Genomic DNA, 27,152 nt, shown 5'->3' with positions numbered 1-27,152 from the left:
GGAAGGTGCTGTGTTCTCACACATGAGGCATGAGTGAGGTGGGAAGTACATAGCTTCTCAGTGTCCACTCACCATGAGCTTTGACAGGTGTGTGCACCTGGTGGCCCACAGCCTGTTGGAGGCTGAGCACTCTGTGTTCTTAGTGGCCCCTTTAGTCCAGCCTACCCGCCCTTCCACTCCCCATTGGGCCTCCTGCCAGTCTTGGCTGGGGTCAGAAGAATTTGGCCAACTTTGAACTCTCAGCTTCTCTCTTTGTGTGCTCCGTAACATATTCTGAAGTGGATGTTGCCATCTTGCAGCATGGTGTCAACCACACCTGAGAGCGTCACAGGATGTGTCTGCCCTCCCGCTATCTGTTTGCTCCCTGGGTTCCAGTAGCAGTTAGAGGGAAGGGACATGCATGCAGGGAAAGATACACATGCTGCCATTGCCTGCGATGGAGGAGCTTCTATAGCACATCTGGGATTAGTCCTCTGGAGGCTTTAGACAATGTGAGCCCAAGGGGGTGGCCATCTTGACAGCAACCCGGAGCAGGGCATGTTGTGCACACAGTGAACTTGGTTGGTCCTGACTGTGGACACAATGGTTGGGGGGGTGTCTCTGGGTTTGGGAGTGCAGAGGAGCCAGCACCCCATGATAGGTTGCTGTTGTCTTCAGTAACAGTACAGAGTCAAGTACAAATCCTGACAGTTGAGAACTGCCTTTGGGCCTGACATAAAGGGTCAAAAGTTTTGTGTGTGTTGGAGGATGTGAGACAGTGCAGCACCAGGGACCCTGGCAAAGGACAGGCGTATTTGTGCTCTTAGGTCATTATAACATAAGCTGGTCCACAGGCTGTAGTTGTGGCTCAGTGGTAGAGTGCTTGCCTGGCATGTGTAAAGCGCTGAGTTCGATTCTCAGCACCATATGTAAATAAACATAAATAAATAAAGGTACACCAACTAAATATTAAAAAAAGAAAAGAAAAGCTAGTCTAGCAAAAGCACAGCCCTTTGCGTAAGCATGCAGGTGGAGGCCCAAGGGGACCTGGCTTGGTGGCCAGCCAGCCCTTGTGTTCGTTTCCTATATTCAGCGTTATCGTTGGTCTTCTCCCTGCAGCCAGCTTCATCTCCCCAGAAAAGAGTCGGAAGATGCTGCCGACTCCTGTTGGAGCTAACAGTGGCACTTCCTTGCTTGGTCCCAGTTTGTTGGATGGCAACTCACGGGACTCATTTGTGTCCAGATCCCTGGCTGATGTTGCAGAGGTAAGTGTGCTGCCATGAACCTGAGCTTTACTGCCCAGCCCCAGTTCCTTCCTGAGACTGGCAATTAAAGACTGCTTGCCAAGCAGTGAAAGACGGAGAGTTTTCAGGCCTCAGACTCAAGTCACCACTGGTGCCTGGAGGGCCTGGGAAGCCTAGGCCAGTGCAGAGTGGGTCTCTAAAGGCAGGTGGAGTTGGCTTGCATCTCATCATGCCTTTCCTAAGTGGTGTGACTTCAGGCTGCCTCAGCTTCCTGACATGGGTATGGCACCATCAGGTCCTGTCCTGGCAGCAGGGGACCTTTGAGTAGCATGTCCTATGTTGTGTCTTGGCTGTAGCCCAGTGGAACTTGGGATTGGGTTCTGTAGAAGGGCTCCACCTTTCCCTGCCCGTACCCCTCCCAAGTTCAGGCCATGATAGCTTGGGTCACATTAAGGCAGGCATCTGATATGAAAGTTGGAATCCATTCGTGACTCTCTTTCAGCCAGTGCAGTGTCCCTCTGTCTGGCTAGGGTGTTGCACATTGTTTGTGTGTCTGCAGAGGCAGTGCTGGTGGAAGGAGTAAAGACAGGTGATTTGGGGCTGGGGTTGGAGCTCAGTGGTTTAGTGCTTGCCTAGCACATGTGAGGCCCTGGGTTCAATCCTGAGCACCACATAAAACTGAAATAAAGATATTGTGTCCACCTACAACTAAAAAAAAATTAAAAAAAAAAAAAAAAAAGGTGATTTTAAGGTGAAAGGCACAGAGCCACAAGTGCAGATAACAGAAAAGGGGTGGATCCTAATCCAGAGTGCCACTGGGGTGGGTTAGTCCTGTTGTTGACCTCCTGGAGCATACTGGTCTCTGCATGTCATGCCTCAGCATGTTCCGAGGTCTCTGTGGGCAGACATACATGTGGGGGGGGGGGACCTTAGGTCAACAAACACAGAGGTGTTTCCCATAGACTCCTTGGCATCTCTCCCTGACTGGACTCTTGAGATGGTAAACTTTTGGGAAGCTTTGAAGAATTCTGAGCCAAATCATGATGTGATTGGAAACTTCAACCAATGAGAACATAAACAGAATAATGTAATGAATCTCCCTCACAGAACACATAGCATTTCTTAAACCAATTTGGCCATAGAATCTTTATTTACAAAACACTCTGTAGTACAAATGTCCCATAAGAAACTTTTTTTTTTTACAGTAAATCATTTTTTTATTTATTTTTAGAGAGAGAGTTATTTATTTATTTTAGTTTTCAGTGGACACAACATCTTTGTTTGTATGTGGTGCTGAGGATTGAACTCCGGGCCTCAGGCATGCCAGGCAAGCACGCTACTGCTTGAGCCACATCCCCAGCTCCCCCATAAGAAACTTATCTTTTCTCCTCCTCATGTTGGTGTGGACACTGTAAATCCTTGGCTCTATGAGGATGGCTCTGCAGAAACACTTGGGAGTTATAATGCTGAACCCGGGTCTGGAGTCACTGTGCCCCTTGGTCAGATTCTTTGGTGATGCAGTGCCACACAACAGAGCCACATGGAGCACTCACTGTTCTTAGTGAGTTGTGTCATCATACTTGCAGAAACAGCCAGTAGTGTTTAGCAAAAAGGTATTCCTTGAGAACCCTGCTTCAGAATACCACTGCATTTGGACAAGCCCTCGTTGTCCAGAAGTTGATTTAAAACACCTGTGGGGGAATGGTCTGACATGGGATTTCAGTAAAGGACGGAGTGAGAAATTTGTGGGGAGAGGTGAAGTTGGCATGGCCGTGTGTTAAAGAGGACAGAAGCTGGTGCCAAGTGCCTGGGGGGAGGGGCTCACTATTTGCTCTACTTTTTGAAACAAATTTCAGTTTGTTCATGAGAACTTTAAAATTCAGTGGATGCAGTAGCTCTTCTTGGAACCCCAGAAAGTTTTCTCAATCATTTACTAATCGTGCAATTTGTTAACGAGTATCTATTCACAGTCTACTCTGTGCAGATACTGCTACAGTCCCTTGTGCTCAAGAGGAGTCTGCCCCACTGACAAAGGCAGACAGCAAACCACGGGGACTGTCAAGCCCACATTTTGCCCCCAGGATAAAATCCTAGCCCTTGAATCCCTGCCAGAGTCCTGCATTCTCCCTAATCTGCCGCTTTCTGTCTTGTGCTCTGTGTCAAGTCCACTGTCTTTCTTGTATTTCTTGAACAACCTGTACATACCTGGGGTCTTGCACTTGCCGTTTCTGCGGATGGAAATGTTCTTTTCTCACACCTTCTTGTGACTTACTCCCACATTTGTCAACTGTGACACCTTGGAGAGTCCTCCTCTGACTCCACCCCCAAGACAGGCTCTCTCCCCTGCTCTGCCTTCCAGCTCCTCCTCAATTTCTGCCTTCCATGGTGTACTGTTTGCTGTCTGTGGACTCTCTCCACCATGTCTCAGGAGGGATGGGCTGCCAGCAGCCAGATGTACCCAGTTCCCACTGGGTTCTCCAGGGAAACTTGCAGGAAGCAAATTTTCAGACCACAGAGGGACAGCACTCTAGGCTTCCACTGATGTCCACTCTTGGCTGCTAGTTGCTGCCATTTCAGATAGCAGGCCACAGTCCTCTGATTTGGTCTGCCTTTGTTCCCTCTCCTATAGGTGGTGGATTCCCAGCTGGTGTGCATGATGAATGAGAACAGCATTGATTACATATCTCGGTTCAATGACCTGGCCCAAGAGCTGTCCATCACTGATCCTGGCCGCCGAGAGGTTCTGTTCGACAGCGGTGGAGGCGGCCCCCCTGTTGGTGACCTCTCCCAGTGACTGCACCTTATGGCAACGGAATCCTGAAGCCACAGAGGAGGGCTTACTGAGCTGGCTGTGCTCATTTGTGGCAGACAAAACCCTTTTCAAACTACAGAGAAAGCAAGTCAAGTCCAGAATCTCTAAAAGATAGTCACAGGGGCACGTCTGTACCCTAGGATGTGCATCATGCGGGAACAGCTGGTCACAGGCCTAGCCCAACAAGCGGAAGCTTCGACATCCCAGGAGGCTAGAACCAACCCTGAGAATGGTTGATATCAGAGACTGCTGTGGTGTGGGAATGGTTCCTTGCCTTCCTGATGCCCATGCTAGTCTGAGTGGGGATATCCTGTACTGTGCCTCCACTGTGGTGCTGGGCAGTCCAGAGCTTGCATTTCAGAAGGATTGTGCATTGGTATGGTTATTGTGTGTCGGGAGATTGCTGCTGCAATCTCTGACGCTCCTTCACCCCACTTGGCTCCTCTGTGATAGTGTTGAAGGGGACCGTTGGCACAGCTCAGGCTCCTGCTTGGTGGTGTCTGCACCCCAAGACTGATGACAGGGCAGGGTGGGGGGTGTCCCAGGACAGCATATCCAGTGCCATCTCCCCAGAACACTGACCCTTTCCTTCTGCTTGTTCTGACTGGTGTAATAGGAAGGGGGAAAGGAATCATGTCTTAACGCAGGTTTTGTGTACATTTTGTAGGACTTTGTTAAGCTGGTTGAAAATGTTTTTCTTGTGTTTTAAGAATTAGGAGACACAGACAAGAAAGAACAGAGTCCTTTGTGTAGCTGGTTTCCTCCTCGTGTCCCCCTGCAAGTTCCTTCCAAGTGATCTGAGATGTCCTTTACCTTTACAGGACTAATACCCCAGGCACTAACATGACTGCAGGCCAGACTTCACTATTGTGTCTTGGAGCTTCTCCCGATGTTCTGTTAGGTACCTGAGACCAATCTGCCTAGCAGGGAGGACATCCTGTTTGTTCTTCAGAGGCTCCTCCTCCTCTTGCTGACATTGTCACAGGATGTCCCCCATACATTAAGTCCCTTGGCATGCCTTTGCAATGAGGCCCCAAGTTTCTTCTTCATAATTAAGGGGACCTGAGCAGGATTTGGATTTATCTAAGAGCTCACCACCCTGTGATCTTCTGGTGACTCCTTCCTGGATCCACACAGTGGCTAGTGGGTATTTCTGGAAGTAGCCTAGCATCTGTTCTTTCCCTAGGATGAAGCTAACAAGGCTCCTCTGCCTTCTCAGCTTCAGGAAATACAAGCTTATAAACCACCCTTCAGCCATATGTGGTGTGGCATGGTGCTGGGCAAGTGAGGCCTATGCTGCCCTCACTTGGTTACCCTTCACCCAGCATCCCTTTCTGACCCACCTCCTTTTATCTCTGCTCCTGACTCTCCTTTTCCCCAACTTGTCCAGTGGCCATCCAGGCCAGCCCTGACCCCCATTGGTCTCTCCCCATCTGTAGTAAAAAAGGGAGCCAATGTGCGGAGGGGAAGGAAAGACAAATTTTGGTGTGGACATTCTCCATCCTGTGGTCTCACCAGCTGCTGCAGCGGTACTGGACTGCAGGCACCAGTGGAAGACACAGAGGGACATCCTCCCCCTCCCCTTCCCAGGTTCCTCCTGTCACTGGTGCCTGTGAAGAGGCCTCTTGCCTCCAGGGCCTAACAGAGCCTGTGCTGTGGCCCCTGCTCTGTGAGTTGAGAAGGGGAATGTGGTGTTTGGTCAGCGGTGTTTGAACACTTGGTTGCATGTGGTGTTCCATGTGTCTTCTTCCTGAATTCAGCACCTTGCTGAGCTGAGATCAGTAGGTCTCTCTGGGTCTGTACTTCAGGTGAGGACCCGAGGCTGTGCCTGATCCGCCACTGGAGGTGGTAGAATCCATTAAGCATTGAGTTAGCAGCATGCTGGCCAACCCTTCCCTAACTGCTTCCCCTCTGGAGTACCTTGAGACACCGCACTCTTTGTCCTACCTGTAAAAGGAGCAGAACTATGGAGATTAGGATCCACTTCTGTAGGCTTTTGGTGTAGCAGCACTACCCAATTGTGTAGACTGCATTTGGGAGCCCCGAATACAGCACTTGTCACCCAGTGGCAGGCAGGTTAGGGGGTGGAGTGGACTAACTGTCCTTTCTGAAATGAAGTTGATGGGATTCCAGAGAATTCTGCAGCTTCTCTAGCATTTGCTTACTGGGTTAAGGGGGAATTGTCATTCATAGCAGAGAAAGTGGAGGCCTTTTCTCCCATCCCAAACATTTATGTTAGGCAGCTGCTAAAAGACTAGCAGAGAAGCCTTCTAGGCCCTGCATCTTCCAGTGGAGTAGTGGTAGTCCAGTATCTAAGATCAGTTTCTTAGAAAAATCTTTCCCTGATCCTGCTGATGCCTGAGAACTTCATGCTGCTCTGTCTTTTCTAAAGATGAAGAGAAAGTACCTCTGCTATCAAGGAAGTTGGTGTTTGGCCTCATTCTTTACTGTGACTATAGAATAATGAGCTTTCTGCCCTTGAGAAGATGCTTGAAGCTTGTGCTTTTTTCTATACCTTGTAGGGGTTAGGGTGCTTGCTCAGGGAGTGGGGATCTTCCGGGACCTTTCTTCAGGCTGTAGATCTGGCTCCCATACCTGCAGGTTCTTAGCATGGGACTCCTGGAGTTTTGTCTGTTTTTTCATTCTTACGGTGACCTCACTGTCAGTGGAGCTCCTTTTTAGTTTGAAGATCACACCTTTGAGTCCAAACTTGCTCTACAAGACACTGGAAAAACAAGTGAGGAGGGGAATAGTTATATCTGCTTCTTGAACACTAAGGTCTGTTAGATGTATCTGTGAGGAAATACAACAGTTTGTCTTATGGGGGAAAAACGGAAAGGTGAAACAAAAAAACAAACCCTCAGTACACTTTCCCAGCTGTCCAGCTCGCCACATCTCCCAGTAACTTGCCATGTGAGGTCATTCAGGTCTTGGAAGCACTGCGCCAACCCACCCACCCCTGTGTTACAGTCATAGGGAATCACTGGCTGCAGCATGTGGCCTGGGGCGCACAATCAGTGCTGTTTGCTTTAATAATTGTTAAGCCATATCATCCAAGGTTTCTGGCTTGTTTGAGATGTGAATTTGTTTTATAGATTATAAATATACAGTGTATGTATAAAGCAGAATGCCTGTCCTTCCTGGTTATTTTTTGTACTATATTGTAAATTATATTATTTATTCTTTACCAATTTTGGGAATAAAAGGTGTTTTGGTTATTTAATATAATAAAAACTGTTAAACTCCTGTTTAAATTTCCGGTTCAACTTGTAAATGTTTTTATTGTGTATAAATACATACTAATACTTGATCTAACCATTGTCTTGTGCGCCTGTTTTTAATGAGTGCTCTAGGATGGGGCGGGGCACAGCACCTGGGAAAGTGGGCGGGAGGTGCGGCCCGGGTAGAGCCACGGCTTCCTCGCGAGGGCGCTACCGCGCGCCCAAGCGCTTCCAGTTGCTACAGAGCCGAAACCACCTCGGCCCTCCCTAACCCGCCAGGGCGGAGAGAAGAGGGGCTCCGGGGCGGTCGCCCGGCGGACACTGCCCACGTGATGGAGGGCGGGCCAGACCTCGGACCAATGCGCGCGAGCGGTGCCTGCAGCGGCCAATCGTCTATGGGCGCGACGCCGGCTGGAGGGAAGGGGTGGGGCTCGAGCCTCGATAGGCTGCGAGGCTATGATTGGCGTGGGCGGCAACCAACGGGCGCTGGCGGGCCTGGGTACCTGCGCTGGGCAGGCGGGAACCGCGACGCGGTGCTGAGAGGCGCGGGGCGGCGGCCGACATGTTCCAGGGCGCGGACGCTGAGGCCGGCCGGCTTGGGTCCAGGTGCGCGGGTGTGGCAGGGTGGGCGCGGAGCCGCGGCCACGTGGCGGGCAACCTTACAGATAACGCGCTGTGGCCGGGCAGAGGTTGGGCAGCGAGCCCCGGGGCCCCGCGGGCTCTGTCCGGCCTTCCTGCGCCGGAGCCTCCTGTGCCGGGAGCCGGGCGCGGTTCTCGGGCCGGAGCCTCACCTACGGGTTTGGCGAACGGAGCCGTGGTTCTGGTGTCTGGTAATGCGACCCTGCCGAGCAGGGGGCACCCAGCAAGAGAACCACCGCCCCGCCCCCGTCTGGGGGCACCCAGCAGGAGTCGCCCACCCCACCTCCGGCTGAGGACTCCCCCGTATCCTACCCCCGTCAGGGCTACTACGGAAAAAAAGGATAAGAGGGCACACGCCGGCCTGGAGCGCGGGCGGACAAGAGCAGCCAAGTGGAGTGGCCGAGCCCCGTTGGTACCCCGTGGCGTGACAGCCCGACCTGAAGGGAGTCAGCTTCCCTCGCAGCACCGCGTAGGCTGCGTTTTCTCGGCTAGGGCTTCTCGTGCGGAAGGGGATTGGACTGGGAAAGCATTTGCTTTAGCCACCATTTACCCCAAGTCTTAACGGTCGAGTTGACGTTGCAGAAGGATTTCGTCCAAGTCTGCTTCTCACGCCTTCTCCCGAGCCCCACCAGTTCCCAGAAGTTCTTCCCAGAAGTTCTTCCGACACTGGGTACTCTTAGGGAAGGTCAGGGGCATGGAGACCCTCCAGATGAGAGTGGCTTTTGTCTTTCCCTCTCCAGCGCCACAGTCCACCTGAGAAAAGAAAAGTCTGTGGGCTTTTCTTGCCATGTGCCCCTTTGTCTTCTGTGTATTGAATGTTTTTGTCAAAATATACGGGTAGGCTACTCCAGAAGGAAAGGATAAGAGGGCACACGCCTCTGGCATTGTGACTTTTTCTAAGCCCTTCTTAGTACTCCCCTCCCCCCTTCATGTCACTGTGATAAATGCTGCTTGTCCCTTCCAGAGGACCACACTGGGCCATTGTTGTGCCCCACCCCAGGCCCCCCCCCCTCCTTTTTTAAAAGCCTATCTTTGATTTGGTTTGGTGAGATGTCCTGGGGCACCTTTGCTGCTTGTTTGGCTGTTGCAGGCTGCTAAACCTGGGTGCTGCCCCTTGCCTTTGTGATGGAGGTGGCCCCTGCCCTTCCCAAGATCCTCTGCATCCTAATCACTGCCAAGATAACCTATGCTGCTGGAACCACTTAATTCTCTAGGCTAGTTTTCAAATAAAATAAAATTCAGGAAAAGTACACAAAACAAGATTAAGTCCTGTAATTCCACCACCTCCACATTAACATTTCCTTTAACTTCCACATACTCCTGTGCCCCTACCATACACTCTTAGCCCCACCTGTTCCAGAGACAGCTTTGGAGTTCCAAGAGCACCTGATAAACTCTGTCATATCACTCATAGGAAACACTGAAACCACCCATATGTGGATCTGCATTTTCCCTTAAACCTGAAGATCCAGGCAGAGGGCTTTTCTTTATTCATCTTTTTGTCTGCAGGGTTGCCAGTGGTAGGACTGAGATTCGAGAGACATCTCCGTCTTTGACTGTTGAGTGTGAGAGTCCACAGGAGTCCTGATCACATGTGTCAGCTTGTGGTGCAGGACTTCGAGGGTTTGGAAGACCGCTGTCTGTGAAATAAGCCAGTAAATTAGGATTTGTAACTCATGCTGGCATGAATCTTGATGCTGAATTCAGTTCAGTTCAGGATCACAGGTATCTTGTTTCATCAGAGATGACTGGAGACCATGTTAGGCCTGCTTCAACTAGCAAAGAAAAATATGGAGAATGACCAGGGATGTGTGATTTAAAAATGGAAGTCAGATGCCTTACCTTGTCCACCAACAACCTGCTTTACCTAAGATTTCATTAAACTATAACTTAAGCCTGGTTATTGGTTAGTTTAAAAAAATTATTTTTCACACGAAACTGATTTTTTTCCCCCTTCATTAGATCCTTCAGGAAGTGCTAACTCCTGATCAGATAGGATTGGCACATCTATAATGCAGAGAGAGAGCACTGTTCAGAGGCCTGCCAGTGTGCCAGGGGTCTCAATTCAGGCTGTAGCTCTCTGTAGGGCACACTTTCTGCTCTCCTGTCTCACAGCAGCCACACTGTTCATATAAGATCATAGTGGTGACTAGTTCCCTTTCCACCTCTTTTTGGAGAAAACAAAAACATTTAAAATGCTGTTTTTGTTAACAAACCTTAAGCGTTTAGTGTTTGCATAGCTTTGCAGTGAGGCGTAACCTCAGCCTTAGCTATTAGTTGGTGCTTGATCCTCTAAATCCAAGTATTTCAAAATGTCCTGGGTCAGACTGTACCATTGCTTAAGAACTGGTGAAAGGGAATGGATCACTCAACTGGTTTAAAACTTAATAAGGCCCGTCCCCTGAAATGTGTTTCAAAAGTCTGAAAAGACACATATGAACTCAGTGTTTCTCTGTGCTGCTCTTGTAGACCTGCTCTTAGGTGTCAGCACAGAGCTTTATGGTAATTTGTTAGCTCTGCAATTGATTTAATAAAAGGTGACTCAAAGCTAGGCACAGTAACTCACACCTGTAATCCCATGTTTTGTTTTGTTTTTTTTTTAGAAACTGAAGCAGGAAGATTACAAGTTCAAGGCCAAGCTGAGCAACTTAGTGAGACCCTGTCTCCTAATAAAAAAATGACTGGAGAAGTTAACTAGGAGCTCTCCTGGATTCAATCCTGAGTACCATCTCCCCAAACGTTTTTTTTAATTATTATTATTTAATACTTTTTGTAAAAAACATTCTTTTTACCACATTAGAGATTGTACCCAGGGGCAGTCTCCCACCGAGCTACATTCTCAGCTGTTTTTATTCTTTATTTTGAGATAGGTCTCACCTTGAACTTGCAATCCTCCTGCTTCTGCATCCTGAGTTAGTGGGATTATAGGGTTATGCCCTTGTACCCCACTTAATAGGTTTTAATCAACCTAATATATGCAAAATATTCTTTTCACAGTGTGATAGCATAAAAGATATTGTTAAAGAGATGTTTTGTTCTCTTCTTCATGCTATCTTTGACTCTGCTGTGTAGCTTACCCTTAGAGAGTCTCAGTCCCTTGTGGCCAGGGCTTCCTGCTATTGCATACAAGGTCCTGCCTTGGGGGTCAGGCTTGATCTATGGGTAAATGTTGAGTGTTCCACCAGACCTTTAATCTTTTTCCTTTGCTTCCTTTTTTTTTTTTGCAGTACTAGGAATAGAACCCTGGGCCTTGCACATGGTAGGCAAGCAATGCAATGTACCACTAGGCTACATCCCCAACCATTTTTATTTTTTATTTAGATACCAGATCTTGCCAACTCCCTAGTCTTGTTCATGCTTGTTCAGTTCGCAGGCTGGCCTTGAGCTTTCAGTTCTCCTGCCTTAGCCTCTTAAGCAGCTGGGATTATAATCATGGGTCACTGCACCCAGCAGGAAAGCTTTTAAAGAGCTTGAAGGGCCTTAGAAGAAGTTTGCCATGTGGCAAACTTTTTGTACTGTTTGCACAACATTTAAGTAATTGTGTGGCCTCCACAGACATTGAGGCATGCTTCTGCCCTGTCTAGTTGTGCCCTAGCCCTGCCTGTGACGAGTATACTTGGCAGCCCACAGTCATTCAAGTTTGCTTTCTGCTTGCAGGGCCATGAAGCCCCCAGGAGGAGAATCCAGCAATCTTTTTGGAAGTCCAGAAGAAGCTGTTCCTTCAAGCAGGCCTAATAGGATGGCGTCAAATATTTTTGGACCAACAGAAGAACCTCAGAATGTACCCAAAAGGACAAACCCCCCAGGTGTGGGCCTTTGTAAATCCCAGATGGGTTGGCCTCTACCTAGTCTCTCTTCTGTTCTTTTAAAAACGTTGTCATTCTTTATATTGATCCTTTCAGATATTTTCTGGTATAGGTTATCCCTTGTCTTTAGAGGTGATGTGAAAGCACTGAGGGTACAAAGGAAGTGGTGGGCCTCTGGTTTCTGGACCCCATGAGATCCTGAGATTGCATGCTAATGATTGTGTATTCAGATATAGTTCTTAGGGAGGGAGAGTATTAATCTTACTTCATTCAGAAGACTGAAACTCTGGACAGGGAGAGTTGGTCTAGCATGCACTGAGACAGTTCTTCAGAATTTAACGCACTGGCTAGTGGCTACAGAAGGAAAGAATATTTGAACAGGTTTCCCCGTCCTGTTGAGTAACCACACAGTGACAGTTACCTAGTAATTTTCCCATGTCTGTATCTGTGAGGGGACAGCAAGGTTTGTTCCATCTTTCAGAGACTTTAGAGGCCATCCCTGGGGGTATGTGTTAGAGTCAGCTCTAACTGCTCCCTACCTTGTGCCAGTTCTGGATATAAATAAATCTTGACCAAATGTAGATCAGCAGATTTAAAAACTAGTTTTTTTGTTCATTGGTTGTTGGGGATGGGTGCTGATGTTGCTTCTAAATGTAGCTGTAGCCAGTGGTTCTTAATAATTGACTAATATTCTCTTGCATCCAATTCTGAATTTTGGGCCAGGAGTGGTCAGCCCTACATACCTTTGTGCTGGTGATAGCAGAATGGTACTTGTGTGCAAAACAGAAACAAATCCCAACCAGGAGTGGTGGCATACACCTGTAATCTCAGCAGCTCAGGAGGCTGGGGCAGGCAGATCAAAAGTTCAAGGCCAATCTCGGTAATTTAGCAAGACTCTAAGCAACTTATACCCTGTCTCAAAGTAAAAAAAAAAAAAAAAAGTAAAAAGGCCAGGGACGTGGTTCAGTGGTTAAGCACCCCTGGGTTTAATTCCTAGTATTAAAAAAAAAAAGCACCAAATGTGTGTCTGGAGTTGTCTCTAGACTTGTCCTTGCAACACATCAGGTTCTCTGAAAGGTGTGCCTGCTGTGCCTCTTTGCATATCCTATAGGACCTTCTGTCCCCAGATGCTCTTGTGTCCTTGGGGAGCCTAAGCCCCTTGGCTAGGAGTAGCCGTTTACCTCTGGTGTAGTGACAGCCGTTTTGGCTGCCTTTACCAGGTTTTTGCATCTTGTAGTTTTGGAGTTGGTTGTTTTGTTGTTTTTTGCATTCTTCCAAGTACTCTTTGGAAAGAGAACGTGAAGCCTGTGAGGCAGAACCAGTAGTTGTGTCCACCTCAGAGGCCAATTCCTGCCCTCATTGCTGTGCTCAGCCACCCAGACTCAGTGCTACAGCACTCCAGTTAGAGGGCCTGACTTGGGAGAGTGTTCAGAGGCACTTGCTCCACCCATGTGGGCAGCTTACCTCTGACAGCTGAGGAAGGCTTGCAGGAGATGACCTTCAGTGTCCCGTTTCACCCTCACTGTAGTCTCCCTGTTCAGGCCTCCTGTTTGCCCATATGGCAAGTGCATACCCATTTCTGCCAAGGCAGTGTTTTTTGGGTTTGTTTGTTTCTTTGTTCGTTTGGACAGCAGAAACGAACCCAGAGGCACTCAACCACTGAGCCACATCCCCAGTCCTTTTCATTTTTTAGCAGGGACAGGGTCTCATTAAGTTGCTGAGGCTGGATTTGAATTCAGAACCTCCTGCCTCAGCCCCAGTTGCTGGGATTGAATTTATTTTTTTATTTTTTTAAGACAGGAGATTGAAACTGGTGCTTAACCATTAAACTACAGCCCTATGTGCCCCCACACCTCCCCCCCCCCTTTTTTTTGAGACAGGGTCTTACTAAATTGTTGAGACTGGTCTTGAACTTGTGGTCCTCTTATCTCAGTTTCTCAAGTCATTGGGATGACTGGTGTGTGCCACTGCATCCAACTGTTCATTAGTTTTGAGTGAACTTGGGCATCTTTTCTTTAAGTCTGAATTCATCTTTTAAGGAAAAGGTTGAATAATAGCTATATGGCATAATTACTTTAAAGTTCAGAAACAACTTTTGTTCAGGATTATGCATGTATGTTGTGAAAATATGTAAGTAAAATAACAAGTCTGGTTTCCAGAAAATTCAGGGAGTGGGATAATCTTGGGTGAGCAGGAAAGGGCACAGAGAGAGTTCATGAACAGTGTCTTTGACCAAAAATTTTTAGTTTACAAAAAGAAACCTGAATATATGTTTTAAAAAATTAGGTAAGCCTTTGTGGACAACCAGAATATGACACAATAAGGGTGGTCCCTCCCTGTCGCAGACCAGCCACGTTTGCTAGAATGGCCAGTGGCATCACTAAAGGTTTCCCCAGCAGGCTGTGCTGCACTGCCATTTTACCTTAGCAGCTGGTGAGTCTCACCAGCAACCCTAGGGATGCTGTAAGTTGAGAAGGTGAAGTTGTTTGAATGAGGTCACACAGGTAATGAGTGAGTGAGCAGGGACTAGGACCCAAGCAGTCTGGCTAGGGTGCCAGTCCCTCATGCCATGCAGTGCTGGTTTCCTCTTTGAAAAGTGTTCAGTGTGGGGCTGGATCCCTGGGAGGTTCATGGTTGAGATTGGGAGTTAAAAGTTAAAAGTTAGGGCATGGTGCATGTTTTCCTGCAGAAAGTTTCACATGTTCCAAGGTCTTTTGTCCCTGCCAGAAGACAGCATCCCTGGCCTGTGCCCAACCTGCTCAGTGCTGTTACAGCCTCATGGGAGCTACAGGCCATGGCCTATAGACTGATGCCTCCCAGAGACTGCTCTGTTAGCAGTGTGATAGCTAATAAGAGCAGACCCCAGTTGAGTCCCTTCCCCAAGACCATGGCTCCTTGTCTAGTTGGGTCATGAGGTGCTCATCCTGTGGCAACATGGTTATCACAGCTAAAAAGTAACTTTAAAATGTAATTTTTTGAAGCCTGAAAACAGAAAAGGTGAGACCCTGTCTCAAAAACTTAAAAGGGCTGGGATGTAGTTCAGTGGTACAGCACCCCTGGGTTCAGTTCCTAGTACCTTAAAAATAAATAAGGAGTTAGTTTTCTTATGCCACTGCACCCTCTCTGTCCCATTTCTTGTCTGGCCCTTGTAGGTAAGCAAGTGGTGAGAGGCAGGGGTAAAGTAGTCATTTTTCTTATTCAATTGTAAGTGAATAAGACTACCCCTCTTACATTAAGATGTTGGCACTGCATGGATTGTTTTGTACCTTTATTCACAGAACAGTATGTCCAGGAGGTGTTTCTTTACTGTTAGGCAGAAAACACAGCTTTTTATTTATTTTATTATTTATTAGGTGTTTTTATCCTAGGCATGATTCCTAGCCTTTGACTCACTGAGTGCTCATACACCTCTTTGAGAATGGTCCTTTTATTGTCCTCATTCTGAAGATGAGAGTTTAGGGTCATAGAAAAACCAAGTAACTTTTACACATCCACACAGCTATTGATGGTGTGCATCTTTGTGTATACTATAACTTGGTGCACCAGGGCAGTGACTTTGATGATAGCTGGTCCATTCAGCACAGTGCTTTGGGGAAGGGGTCTGCTGGTATTATATAGCATCCATGTTCCTCTCTGATATGGGCATTGAGGCCTTCTTGGGGCATATCCAGGCCACAGCCATCAGCTCCTAAGAAGTCCCATAGGCCTATATTTTGTTAGAGCTTATCAGCTCACTCACAGTTGGCAGCAAGGGCACTGCAAATCCCTTGATTTGTTGACATGTGTAGTCATTGCTTGACATTCCAGCCAGAATGAGGTCAGAATGACTAATAAAAGTTATTTTCCAGATAACAGGTTTGCCTTGAGTAGGGCATGTTACTAACTTCCGAACTCTCTGCAAGCAAAACACTTAGCTGTTTCATTCTTTTTTTTTCTTTCTAGTTTTCAATGGACCTTTATTTTATTTATTGACACGTGGTGGTGAGAATCAAACCCAGTGCCTCACACATGCTCAGCGCTCTGCCATTGAGCCACAGCTCCAGCCTTAGCTATTTGCTTTTTAATTCACTGGAGAACTTTCCCTGAGTTTAATGAGGGACAGTTCAGTGGGAAAGCATTAACTACTGAGGGTTAGGGAACTCTGCAGGAAAATGTATGGTTTATTTCTTTTCCCTTCCAGAAGCTGGGTTGGGTCTAGACATGAAGGCCGAGTAGGCCTCAGGTAAAAGTTGGCTGGATGTCCCACCCCATTTCCTGGTACCCAGGACTGCCATGAGGCTGTTTGTGAGAAGGTCTCTGAAGTGATGACCCTGGGGATGTGTGGTGTTCACTGTCCTGTGATTGTTTCTGCAGGAGGGAAAGGAAGTGGTATCTTTGATGAATCGACTCCTGTGCAGACCCGACAACGTCTGAACCCACCAGGTGGGAAGACCAGTGACATTTTTGGGTCCCCAGTCACTGCCACTTCACCCCTGGCACACCCAAACAAACCCAAGGTATGGACTACATTCAGACAGCAGACATGAGAAAAAAACAAAAGTTGAGCCAAGGACTCTTAAAAAGCTGCAGATGTGCCATGTTATTAGGGAGAAAAGGTAGACATCATTGATTTTGCTGTGGTCATTTGTTATTGGGTTGGGGAGCTCCCTAGTTACCCAGGAAACATTCCAACCTCATGATGACTGACCCCTGGGGAAAGTGGTTTCTTGGTGTGTCAACAGTACAGATACTGCTAGAGGCAGCCACACTGGCCTTTACCACATACCTGAGGGATAGCAGCTGAGCACCTGGTGCAAGAACTCGCCCCTCAAGGGTCTTTCATGATTCTTCATTCTGTAGAGGAAAGGTGGTGGCTCTTGATGGCATTTCTTTCCCCACACAAGGTCCAAGGCCTCATGCTTGTTATCTTAGTGGATTTGTGGTGCTTGGCACCTCTGATCCTGCAATGGCTCCGAACCAGGTAACTACCTGTAATCCAGCAAAGGGTCAAGTAACCAGGGTCTCCTTACCTGCAGTGCCATCTCAGAGGCTTGCTGAGATTGTGACCCTGGATGTGAACTTCCTGGGCTGAGGCCGAGGTAGAGGCTTGACGAAGAGCCGGCACAGCCCTCACCTGAATGTTTGTTCAAGGCATGACAGGACATTCTGGGAGTTTACTTTGGCCAGAACTCACTAACAATAAAACCTATAATTTTATTGTTACTTAATTATTAGCATTATATTTAAAATTTTTCATCGTTTTTTTGTGGCCAAAAGATAGGGTCCAGTTCTCTAAAACAAAAAGCATACACATTTCTGGAACTACTTGTGCATGGACCATCACTGCATTTTTGTCAGTTCCCATCTCAGATGATGGCCCACCGCCATTGAATGGAAATGGAAATGTGAAAAAAGACCCAAGGCAAGGAGAAAATGAGAGCAGATGAGAGGGCTTCATGGAGATGAGTCAGGTTGGATCACCCCATGTCTCCTGTGATGGCCTGTCTGAAGCAACAGTCTCTTTCAGGTTGGAGTCTCAGGAGCCAGGCATGCGCCCCACTGAGTATGAGATTGTGAGGCTCATGTCAAAGACAGCATCTCTTTGGGATGTACCCGTGGAACTGCTGCACCTTGGCTAATCCAGAAATGCCCTAAAGGTCAGCAGTTCTCCATCAACGAGAATTTTAATTAGCTAAACATAAGAGGAGGAAGCTTGGATTCACAGGTTCCCAGGAAAGAATAATATGAGCTTGTACACCTGGGCATAGAATAAAGGGAGTCAGAAAACAACTTACCTGGGTTTATTAAACCTAAAGGTTTTTTGACCCAGGAGCATCAGACATCCCCAGCCTCACTGGAAAATGACCAGTTCCAGGCTCAGGACAGAGAGCGTAGGAGATGCTCCTGGAACATTGTGCAGTGCCATAAAACCATTGCAGTGTTAGACTGGTGTCAAAAGGATCAGAAACCATTGTGAAGAGTAGTCTTGGGCCACAGAGGCTTGGACCTCATTTGGTCCTCAATTAGTACAGTAATCACAATGGATTAAAATTCACCAACTATTTAGAATTCAGAGGTTAAAAAAAAAATCTTTAGAGACCTTTGGAGAATGCCAGAAAACCAACTCATGAAATCTGGTGAAGAACAAAGATGGTGTGAATAACCAGCTTTTCCTGCATGAAAGATGTCAGCTGTTGAAGGAAAGTTCCATTTTATAGAAGTACTAAAGGAGCCAAGCATAATGACCATACCTGTAATCCCATCTTCTTAAGGCTGAGGCCAGCCTGGGCAACTGAGTGGGGCTTGTGTCAACATTTAGAAAGGACTCCCAAGTTATAAATGAGAAGGGGTAATAATACTGCCATGTTGACAGTGTGGGATGAACTCAACACACCCACACAGTGGTCATCAGTGGCTGTGACAGCACAGAAAGAGAAACAGCCAAGAGTTATGACCTCAAATGTGGAAGTCCAACGTGGTCCACCTTAAGGTCAGTTTGTCAATATAAAACCCAAAGTGAAACAAAACCACATTTTTAAAAAATGATGTCACATATATGCACTCAGAACAGTATAACGTGTAGGAAAATACATGACAAATGATGGAGATTCTCAAGATGAAAAAGAGAAAGGACCAGGCACAGTGGCTCACGCACATAATCCCAACTACATAGGAGGTTGTGGCAGGAGAGTCACAAGATTGAGGCCAGCCCAGGCAACTTAGTGAAGAAAGGGCTGAGGCTGAAGCTCAGTAGTAGGAGTGCTTGTGCATGACTCTGGGTTCCAACCTTGGTACAGCAAAAACAATAAAGCTTAAGAAGGGCTAGGTGCAGCCCAGTGGCAGAGCACTTGCCTAGCATATGCAAGGCCTGGGTTTGACCCCCCAGCACCACCCAAAGCAAAACCAGAATACCAAATGAGAAAGAGACTTAGAAAAGCAGTCCCTTTCAAAGTCCAAATAGATTTTGTAGAAATGGAAAAAAAAACTATTCAAACATTCACTTGGAAGATAAAACATGGAAGCCCACATCCCAGTTTCAAGTCTCACTTATGGCAACAGTAACTAAAACAGCACAATGGCAATTTTGTGGGGGTTTGTTTGTTTTTTTCTACAAGAGTACCAAGATCATTCAATAGGAAAGTAACAAAGTCTCTCAACAAATGGTGTTGGGAATTTGGGTATGCACACACAAAAAGATAAAATTAGACTTACCTTAACACCATGGGGGAAAAAAATCTCGAATTGGTTCAAAGACCTCAAATAGAGAGCAAAATCATAAAATTCATAAAAATCAGAAAATATAGTGACTAATCTTTGTGATCCTGCACTTGACAGTGCTTCTTAAATAAGACACAAAACAATAGACAATAAAATAAATTGGACTTCATTAAAATTAAAAACTTAAGTGTGCATCCCAAGGACCCTACCCCAAAACTGGAAAGACAACCCACAGGATGGAAAAAAAAAAAACCTTGCAAATCACATACCTAATAAGGATTTACTGTCCAGAATATGTAATGAGGTCTTAGGACTTAATGACAAAATGACAAACTAATTCAAAATGAGCAATGGATTTGAATAGGCATTTCTACAGAGAAGATATATAAATGATAATCACATAAATGGGTACACAACTTCAGTGGTCATTAGGGAAATTCAAATAAGAAACTACCACCTCAGTCCTTGTGGGACACCTAGAAAACATTGAGTTAGAACCTCGAGTGTTGCTAGCGAGGATGTGAAGTTGGTTGTGAAGTCGTGGAAGTTGGTTTGGCATTTCCTCAGAAAGTTAAGCTTGAACCACTGTATGAATCAGCAATTCCATGAAGATTTGGAAAACAGGAGCTGGTTGTGGTGGTACCACCTTGGATCCCAGCTACTCAGGTGGAGGAGGCAGGGCTCTAAGTTCTCAACCAGCCTCAGCCACTTAGGGAGACCCTGTCTCTAAAAAGGGCTGTGGTGTGGCTCTGTGGCAGAGCACCCTGGTTCCATCTCTAGTATCAAAAAGAAAACATTTTTCCTTGGAAAACTGGGAATGGAACCACCATTTGACCCAGCTATTCCTCTTCTTGGACTATACTCAAAAAGACCTAAAAACTGCATACTACAGGGACACAGCCACATCAATGTGTACAGCAGCACAATTCACAATAGCTAGACTGTGGAGCCAACCTAGATGCCCTTCAATGGGTGAATGGATAAAAAAAATGTGGCATTTATAAACAATGGAATATTACTCAGCACTAAAAAAATAACAAGATCATGGCATTTGCAGGGAAATGGATGGCATTAGCAGATTATGCTAAGTGAAGTTAGCCAATCCCCCAAAAAAACAAATGCCGAATGCCTTCTCTAATATAAGGGAGGTGACTCAAAATGGGGTAGGAAGGAAGAGCATGAGAAGAAAATTACCTCTAGATAGGGAAGAGAGGTGGGAGGGAGAATGGGAATTGCATGGAAGAGGGAAGGAGACCCCCTTCATTATACAGAATACAGGTGTGACAATGAGGGAAAAAAAAAAAGTGGGTCACATTAGATTGGGTAGAGAGAAGGGAGGGGAGGGGAAGGGAAGAGGGGAATGGAGAATAAAACCGACATTATTATTCCTGTGGGTATATACGTGACTGCATGACTAATATGTACAACCTGTACACTCAGAAAAATGAGAAATTATATCCCATCTAATTCAAATGTATGATATGTCAAGATCATTGTTCTGTCATGTGTAACAAATTTTAAAAAAATATGAAACTAAAAAAAAAACTGAAAACAAGGATTCAGGAGCTGGGATTGTGCCTCAGAGGGAGCGCACTCACCTAGCACGCATGAGGCACTGGGTTCAATCCTTGGCACCACATAAAAATAAAGATATGCATCCACCTATAACTAAAAAATAAATATTTAAAAAAGAAAACAGATTCAGGCTGATACTAGGGCACATTTTCGTAGCAAAATAGCTGCAGGTGGAAACATGCCCACATGTCTATCAGCAGAGCAGTGGGTTCAAAGTGTAATGCAGCTACACAGTCGCTTACTGCTGTTGTCAGACTACAGTTCTGACATGTTGTAATGTGGACAAGCCTTGAAAGCACTGGTGTTTTAAAATTTGATATTGAAGAAATAGTTTTTGCAGTTTTGAGCCCATTATGATTATTTTTTTAGGGCTACATCTTGAAAATTTTACAGACAAATGAAATATCTGGGGCTTGCTCCAGAGTAGTCCTAAGGAGAGACAGGCAGGGATGGAAGCTGGGGTGTGGTGTGCTTATTCTCGAATGGCTACAAGTCTGCATTGCAGTAGTACAGCAGGTCCTGCAGGCTCATTCTGTCCTCTACTTCTTTGGTAGTACTAGGGATTGAACCTGGGGGTTCCTCTGTGCTAGGCAAGTGCTTGACCCTTGAGCTGCATCCCCAGCAGCTTTATGGTAAAGCAGTCCAGACATGATAAAAACATGTCTTAGAAGTTAAACTGTAGTCGTCCATGCCTGTGTTTCAATGTCTGCCTGAGTGAGGGGAGAAAGGTTCTGGGTCCTGCACTGACCTGACTGTTGTCTTGCTGCAGGATCATGTGTTCTTGTGTGAAGGAGAAGACCCAAAGCCAGACCATAAAGGTGAGCTAGTTTCCTCTCCATCTGTTGCATGCCCCACAGAACAAGAAGAGTAGGTCCCATGCCCCCAGGCCAGGAGTGTACTATGAGAGGAGTAAGCCTTTGAAGAAGGCAGGGAGACAGGAAGAGTTACCTCTTTGTCACCACTTACCAGCCTGGACCTGTAAGATTCTTTTTCTAGAATGTCATCAAAACTCATGACGCAGGCTGGAGCTGTCAGAACTAAGAGGCTGGGTATGAGGCCTGTGTGGTGGGAGAGCTGAGCCTCCATGTACACTGTGGTTTCCAGGTTGATTGGGTATGGGTTTCTGCCTTGGGGCTGCTGTTCCCTTCAGCGGATGAACAGGATCCTGAGAGTGTACCCATCCTTCCTTCAGAAAATCTAGAGCACTGGTGACCAGAAGCCTCACCTGGGCTTGTCAGACCCCCAGCTGGGCATACTCACTCCTTTTTAGGCTCACTCAGAACATTTCTTTCTATGCTTGATGCAGGAGAGACTGGAGTGTAACATAAAAAATAAAGAAATAATTAACTTCTTTAGGAAGATACCAAGGAGTGTTTATAGTCATCAGCCCCAGTTTTATGGTCAGTCTGAGAACTGCATCTCCTTTAGCTGAGCAGTCTTGGTGCAAGAGTGCATGCCTGGCCTCACCTTCCCCTTCCCCATCTTGTCATGGATTTTTTGTGAGCTGCTCTGTGATGTTGACTGCTCCTCAGGGCAGCTTGCCTGTCAAGCAGTGGCTGCCTCTAACGGCCACTGTGCTGACTCTGTCCCACAGCTGCAGGAAGCACCTTTAGCCGAGAAGAGTCAGGAGAAAAGGGCAGCTCCCGAGGAGCAGACCACGCCAAGGCGCCTGAGCCTACGCCCCCAGCTGACAACCACGAGCCCAGGCTGGGGCCGAGGCCTCGCTCTCACAACAAGGTCCTGAACCCACCAGGAGGCAAATCCAGCATCTCCTTCTACTAAGAGGCTATTTACTGCTCTGCCTGTAGCCAGACCAGAAATTCAAGATACAGAGTATTAAAAGTTTATTGTTTTCTTTAGCCCAAACAAAAGGGGGTGGGAGAGGGTTGCCCTGTGTGTGAAGCTGGCTGCCTAGAGGACTGGGGCCTTTCAGACTGCAAGCTACATGTCTGGGGATGGGGATAGAGGGCTCCCCTGGTGTCTGCTCATTTGTTCTGATGGAGCAGGATTCTGAGGTAGGCAAGGGCAGGGATCTGGTGCTGCGTGGCTGGTGGGCTCTTCTGTGAGCTGTCTCCTGCTGACTAGGCATCCAGGAACAGCTGAAGAAAGCCCAGTCTGTCTTGCTGTAGGATGGAGAGGAAGCAAAAGCAGAAACATCAGGAAGGCAGTGGGAGTCCACATAAAGCATCCCCTTTGGCCCCAGGACCAGTTACCCATCACAAGGATAGCTTCCACTCCCAAGAGACCACTAAGCCCATCATCTCCTCTTTTTACCCCCAGTGTGTCGTCCTTCTCTCTTGAAGCACCGTGACTGCTTTTCCTCAGCAGCAGTCAACAGAACCAAACAGTTGACCTCAGTCGGCTGCTCTGAAAGTTTTTCTACCCTGGTCCTCTGAGTTGCCAAGTTCCTGCATCTCAAACCATGACCACATCTCACATAGGAATCTGCCGTCCTCTCTCAGGGACTGGCCTCGGTCCTTGATGTGCTGGATTTACTTGTAGATTGTTCCATATGTTTCCTCTCATCAGCCTTAAGTCTGGGCCTTGGTTCTTCACTGATAGTGTGAAGCTCACTTCCAAAGCTGCACTCTGCCCTCTGCAGGTCTTTAAATCTCTTCATGTACACCTGAGTACAGGGTTTTTTCAGATCCTTCCTGTGTCTTTGTTCCTATAGTTGGTGGGAATGCATGAGCACCTTGGGTTCTTAGGTTGGTTTCTTCAGTGATATCTAAAAGGCTGTCTTCAAGTACCAGCTTCACATAAATGCCTGTGGATTTGGTTTCTGACATCTTCCAGAAAGCAGTCCACTGCTTCAGCCACCTTTTTGAAACTGCAGAACCTCTGGACCCTACTATAAACAACAGGCCAGAGCGTTAAGTAGTTTGTCAGCAGAGTCTCAGCTCACACGCCAGCAGATGCTTTGCTGGCATGAGTCATGTTGCTTCATCTGTCAGGCAGAGGTCCCTCCCTGTCCACTGCAGCCTCAGTTCCCTGCTTCCCTGTGGTGGGCATATTAACAGGAGAGGGCCTCAGTGGCGTGGCTATTGCTTTAAGTGCCTACAGGGCTCAAACCAGGTGCTAGGAACATCCTCGGTGTCCTTTAGCTTTGGACAAACAGCAGGTCTTGTGTGGTCTAACACTACCTGCAGGAGCTAATCATTCCCCAGGCTCTGGCTCCTGGCACATGGAGGGGTCTGCATATGACTTGTCAGCCAAAGAATCTTAACCCCTTCAGTTGCCCTATTCACCATGGAGCCAAAAACATTCCATGTGAGTCCTGAGAACTTGGACAGGTTTCTGTTCAAAGTCATTTATAACATTGTTTGGAATTTTGGGGCAGGGCAAGTTCCCATTAAAATAATATAAATGTTGCTTAGCTTTTTAAGCCAAAACCCACTAACTTGTTTGACTTACAAGGAACTAGTGTTAATGATAGATATGAACCACTATTTGTAATGATGTTTTCTTAGAGAAAATAAATTGTGAATTCTAAATCAAATTGCCAAGAAAAATATCTGACATTACTGTGCTGGTTCCTGCTGTTGTGCCAATGAGAAGGAAACTCTCTTCTGAGTCCATGTGCTGGGCAGTGTGCTCACTGTGGGAGCAGAGAAGGCACTTCCCAGGTGAGCCCAGCTTTGTGGGTATGGTGCGCGCCTGCATTAGGAAGATGCTGTCTGTATGTGGACACATCCTGTCCTCAACCTCCAAGCTGCATTAAGAAATTACTAGTCTGTATTTTTATTAAGCCTTAATTTTTTTTAATAACATTTGGTGCCAACATGTTTCTAGAGCTGTATCAAAACAAGAAACCTGTCCTCACATCACAATGCAATTTTGATAGGAACATTTTGTTATTTTTACAAGGCAAAATTAGGAATAATGGTTGAATTAAACTTCGTAACCACGTAATTAAAGTCTTTGCCTGTTTTGTGTGTGTGTTCTTTCCCATCCATCCATTCTGCAAACAAAATGCCGTAAATTGGCTCCTTTCCCCACAACTCTTTTCTGGTAAGTTTGTCTCTTCCTGTCATTTAATCTGGAGGATACCCAAATCAATCTTAAAGCTTTGAGCAGGCTATGCACAGTGGCTATTGCCTGTGATGCCAGTGACTTGGGAGGTTGAGACAGGACAACTGTAGGTTCCAGGCCAGCCTCAGCAACTTAGCAAGACCCTGTCTCAAAAAGGGCTAGGGATATGGCTCAGTGGTATAGCACCCCTGGGTTCAACCCCAATGGGATATGCACACACAAAAAGCTTTGAGTGAGTGGGAAATTTGCCCTAAGTTAAGCACATTGATTATTTTCTCTTGCTACTAGTTATCCTTAAGGTCTCTAATGTGCCTCTAGCTTGGCTTTGAAATCCCCCATGACTAGCCCCGTAATGAACAGGTGAGATGCTGAGCTGAGTGTCAGATTCAGTGCAGAAGCGCAGATCAAATGTCTGTCTTCTGTTGGGTTAGCTATTTTCTTATGTCCCCAAGCAAACTTAATATCCTCATGTGTGCTATGTGGATTCAGGGAAATGAAACAGACTGCCTGTAATGAGAGCCCCCTCTAGGAGATGCCATGCCATTCTGCCAGCTGGTTCAGGGCTTCAAATGAAAACCATGTCCTCAGAAAGCTAGCATGGTTATCTGGAACACCATCTTCACTTGTTCATCCATGCGATGGGATGTGTAGAGCAAGTTTCAAGAACTGGGTTAGGCACTGACATTAAATTACCTATTAATAGCAGCTGTTCAAGCTGGGATTGTGGCTCAGGGATAGAACGCTCACCTCTCACTTGCAAGGCCCTGGGTTCGATCCTCAGCACCACATAAAAATAGATTTATAAAGGTATTGTATTCAACTACAAAAAAATAATAAATATGTTTTTAAAAATAGCAGCTGCTCAAGCTAAGGGCAGTCACTGAAATCTGAGTCGTTCAAGTCCCCAGAGGCCAGACAGCAGACACTGGTAGCTCTACCAGTGTTCAGGTGAAAGCCAGAAAAATAAACATCAGAGCTGGTATTTTGAAGTCTTGTTCCTCCCTCAGAAATGTGCCAGTTCTGGGACAGCATCACCTGCTATGTTATCAGGGAGATCCTTGCAAGCAGGTACATATCTCGGGAATTGAACCTAGGGGCGCATTACCACTGAGCCACATCCCCAGCCCTTATTTTTATTTTAAGATGGTTTTGCCATCCTGCCTCAACCTCCAGAGTTGCCAGGGTTAGGTTAAATCGCATCCCCCCCCACCACCACCAGACGGCTTCTGCCTCAGCTTTCAAAGGAGCTGGGATACAGGCATGGGCCACTGAGCCTGGCTTAATTCCTTAATCCTTAGCATTCTTGGGGATTGTTAGTGAAACATTCCTTAGAAATCAGAACTTTTGAAAGGAATGAGCTCACCTTACATTTTATGGTCTTTTAATGAGCAAATCCGAAGTTCTAATCAGTTGACTTCAACTTAATATTGTATATTCTGTAAGCGCCGGGAATTACCCAGCATGCCAGCTTGTTAAAATTTCGTGGTTTCAATCAATTTCAGGTAACCAATTTCTGAAGGTGGTGTTCATAATAAAAATAATAGTGATGTCCACGCCGGCTGGCCGGGTCATGGCGGCTGCCCTGCTGGGGACTTTTCGGAATTCTCGAGGTTCGAGCCTCCAGAACACAAGCCTGCTCCGCTATCGCTCTGCCGTGACCGGCACCCGCGGGTGGCGACGCGGAACCCGAACCGCCTGTGCAGGCGGGCCGCCAATTCCTGGTGTCGCGAGGCGCCCAGACAGACGTCCAGCCCGGGCGGAAGCGCGGCCCGCAGCAACTGGCCCCACCGCGCCGCTGGGACACAGCGTGGGAAGGCCCCCGAGCCACAGACGCGGCCGGAAGCGCCGCTTCCCGGACGCCGCGGCGCGGCCCCACCCTGCGGTGGGCGGGACTTCCGGCGGGCGAGTGACGGGCGCGGCTTGGGCAGCGGCGGCGGCGGCGGCCTGAGGCGACAGCGGCGACGCCGCGGCCCGCGGACCCGGCAGCTGGAGCGCCGCGCTGGCGGCGGCCGCCGCGATGATGGAGATCCAGATGGACGAGGGCGGCGGCGTGGTGGTGTACCAGGACGACTACTGCTCGGGCTCGGTGATGTCGGAGCGCGTGTCGGGCCTGGCGGGCTCCATCTACCGCGAGTTCGAGCGCCTCATCCATTGCTACGACGAGGAGGTGGTCAAGGAGCTCATGCCGCTGGTGGTGAACGTGCTGGAGAACCTGGACTCGGTGCTGAGCGAGAACCAGGAGCACGAGGTGGAGCTGGAGCTGCTGCGCGAGGACAACGAGCAGCTGCTCACGCAGTACGAGCGCGAGAAGGCGCTGCGCAAGCAGGCGGAGGAGGTGCGTGGGCGCGGGCGGCTGGCGGCCGAGCCCGCGGCTGGCTTTGAGCAGGGCTCTGGGCCGCACGTTCCTAGATTGGGATGCTCGGGCCTCACCACTGCGGCTTCAGACTCCCCACACAGGGGGTTCAGGAGCCCCTAGGATCTGAGAGCTCAAAGTGACCCGGGTCGCTTTACTAGGGAGGGAACTGGCCCTGAGAAGTGGAGGGGCCCGACCAAGGTCACACACTCCAGAAACACCGGGCCAGGATGTGGAGTGGACCCAGACGCACGGCCTGGTCTCTTCTGGGTCACTCCTCCCCACATATCAAGC

General features: G+C 47.6%; 3 protein-coding genes and 1 long non-coding RNA gene across 23 annotated transcripts in view; 3 read left to right on the top strand and 1 right to left on the bottom strand.

Annotated features, from left to right (window-relative positions):
• The window catches only part of Cramp1 (cramped chromatin regulator 1), a 55,022-nt gene extending 47,672 nt beyond the window's left edge, over positions 1-7,350 (top strand). For both annotated transcript variants that reach the window (XM_076839960.2, XM_076839959.2), the window contains 2 exons: positions 1,099-1,244; positions 3,853-7,350. In XM_076839960.2, the coding sequence (XP_076696075.1) occupies positions 1,099-1,244; positions 3,853-4,017 (311 nt within the window). In that variant the 3' untranslated portion in view covers positions 4,018-7,350. The remainder of the gene's footprint in view (positions 1-1,098; positions 1,245-3,852) is intronic.
• Positions 7,351-7,759: 409 nt separating this feature from the next.
• On the top strand, positions 7,760-24,390 carry Jpt2 (Jupiter microtubule associated homolog 2). 4 transcript variants are annotated; one of them, XM_076840657.2, is made up of 7 exons: positions 7,793-7,862; positions 9,405-9,620; positions 10,499-10,617; positions 11,553-11,701; positions 16,055-16,197; positions 21,243-21,291; positions 22,068-24,390. In XM_076840657.2, exons 4-7 carry the CDS (start codon positions 11,557-11,559, stop codon positions 22,253-22,255), a joined length of 525 nt encoding a protein of 174 aa, XP_076696772.2. In that variant the 5' UTR covers positions 7,793-7,862; positions 9,405-9,620; positions 10,499-10,617; positions 11,553-11,556; the 3' UTR covers positions 22,256-24,390. The 4 variants fall into 4 exon arrangements, with proteins under 4 accessions (XP_076696770.2, XP_076696772.2, XP_076696771.2 ...); XM_076840656.2 differs by lacking the exon at positions 10,499-10,617; XM_076840658.2 differs by lacking the exon at positions 9,405-9,620 and having other exon boundaries at positions 7,846-7,862.
• LOC143385263 (uncharacterized) lies at positions 22,303-26,353 on the bottom strand. The gene is made up of 2 exons (XR_013089449.2): positions 25,869-26,353; positions 22,303-22,596 (listed from the first exon to the last, which is right to left on the bottom strand). It is a non-coding gene; the product is annotated as an uncharacterized LOC143385263 (long non-coding RNA).
• Positions 26,354-26,422: 69 nt separating this feature from the next.
• The window catches only part of Mapk8ip3 (mitogen-activated protein kinase 8 interacting protein 3), a 40,354-nt gene continuing 39,624 nt past the window's right edge, over positions 26,423-27,152 (top strand). For all 16 annotated transcript variants that reach the window (XM_076840648.2, XM_076840647.2, XM_076840642.2 and 13 more), the window contains exon 1: positions 26,423-26,840. In XM_076840648.2, the coding sequence (XP_076696763.1) occupies positions 26,523-26,840 (318 nt within the window). In that variant the 5' untranslated portion in view covers positions 26,423-26,522. The remainder of the gene's footprint in view (positions 26,841-27,152) is intronic.

The sequence above is a fragment of the Callospermophilus lateralis genome, chromosome 19 (genome assembly GCF_048772815.1).
Source record: "Callospermophilus lateralis isolate mCalLat2 chromosome 19, mCalLat2.hap1, whole genome shotgun sequence".
Classification (NCBI taxonomy): domain Eukaryota; kingdom Metazoa; phylum Chordata; class Mammalia; order Rodentia; family Sciuridae; genus Callospermophilus; species Callospermophilus lateralis.
Note: the sequence above shows the minus strand (reverse complement) of the source record. Positions and strands in the feature narration are given on the sequence as shown.

Coding starts and splice junctions, on each gene's coding strand:
- Jpt2 (XM_076840655.2), top strand. CDS start 7,819: ATGTTCCAGGGCGCGGACGCTGAGGCCGGCCGGCTTGGGTCCAG. Junction 7,863..11,552: donor GCCGGCCGGCTTGGGTCCAG/GTGCGCGGGTGT, acceptor TTCTGCTTGCAG/GGCCATGAAGCCCCCAGGAG. Junction 11,702..16,054: donor CAAAAGGACAAACCCCCCAG/GTGTGGGCCTTT, acceptor TTGTTTCTGCAG/GAGGGAAAGGAAGTGGTATC.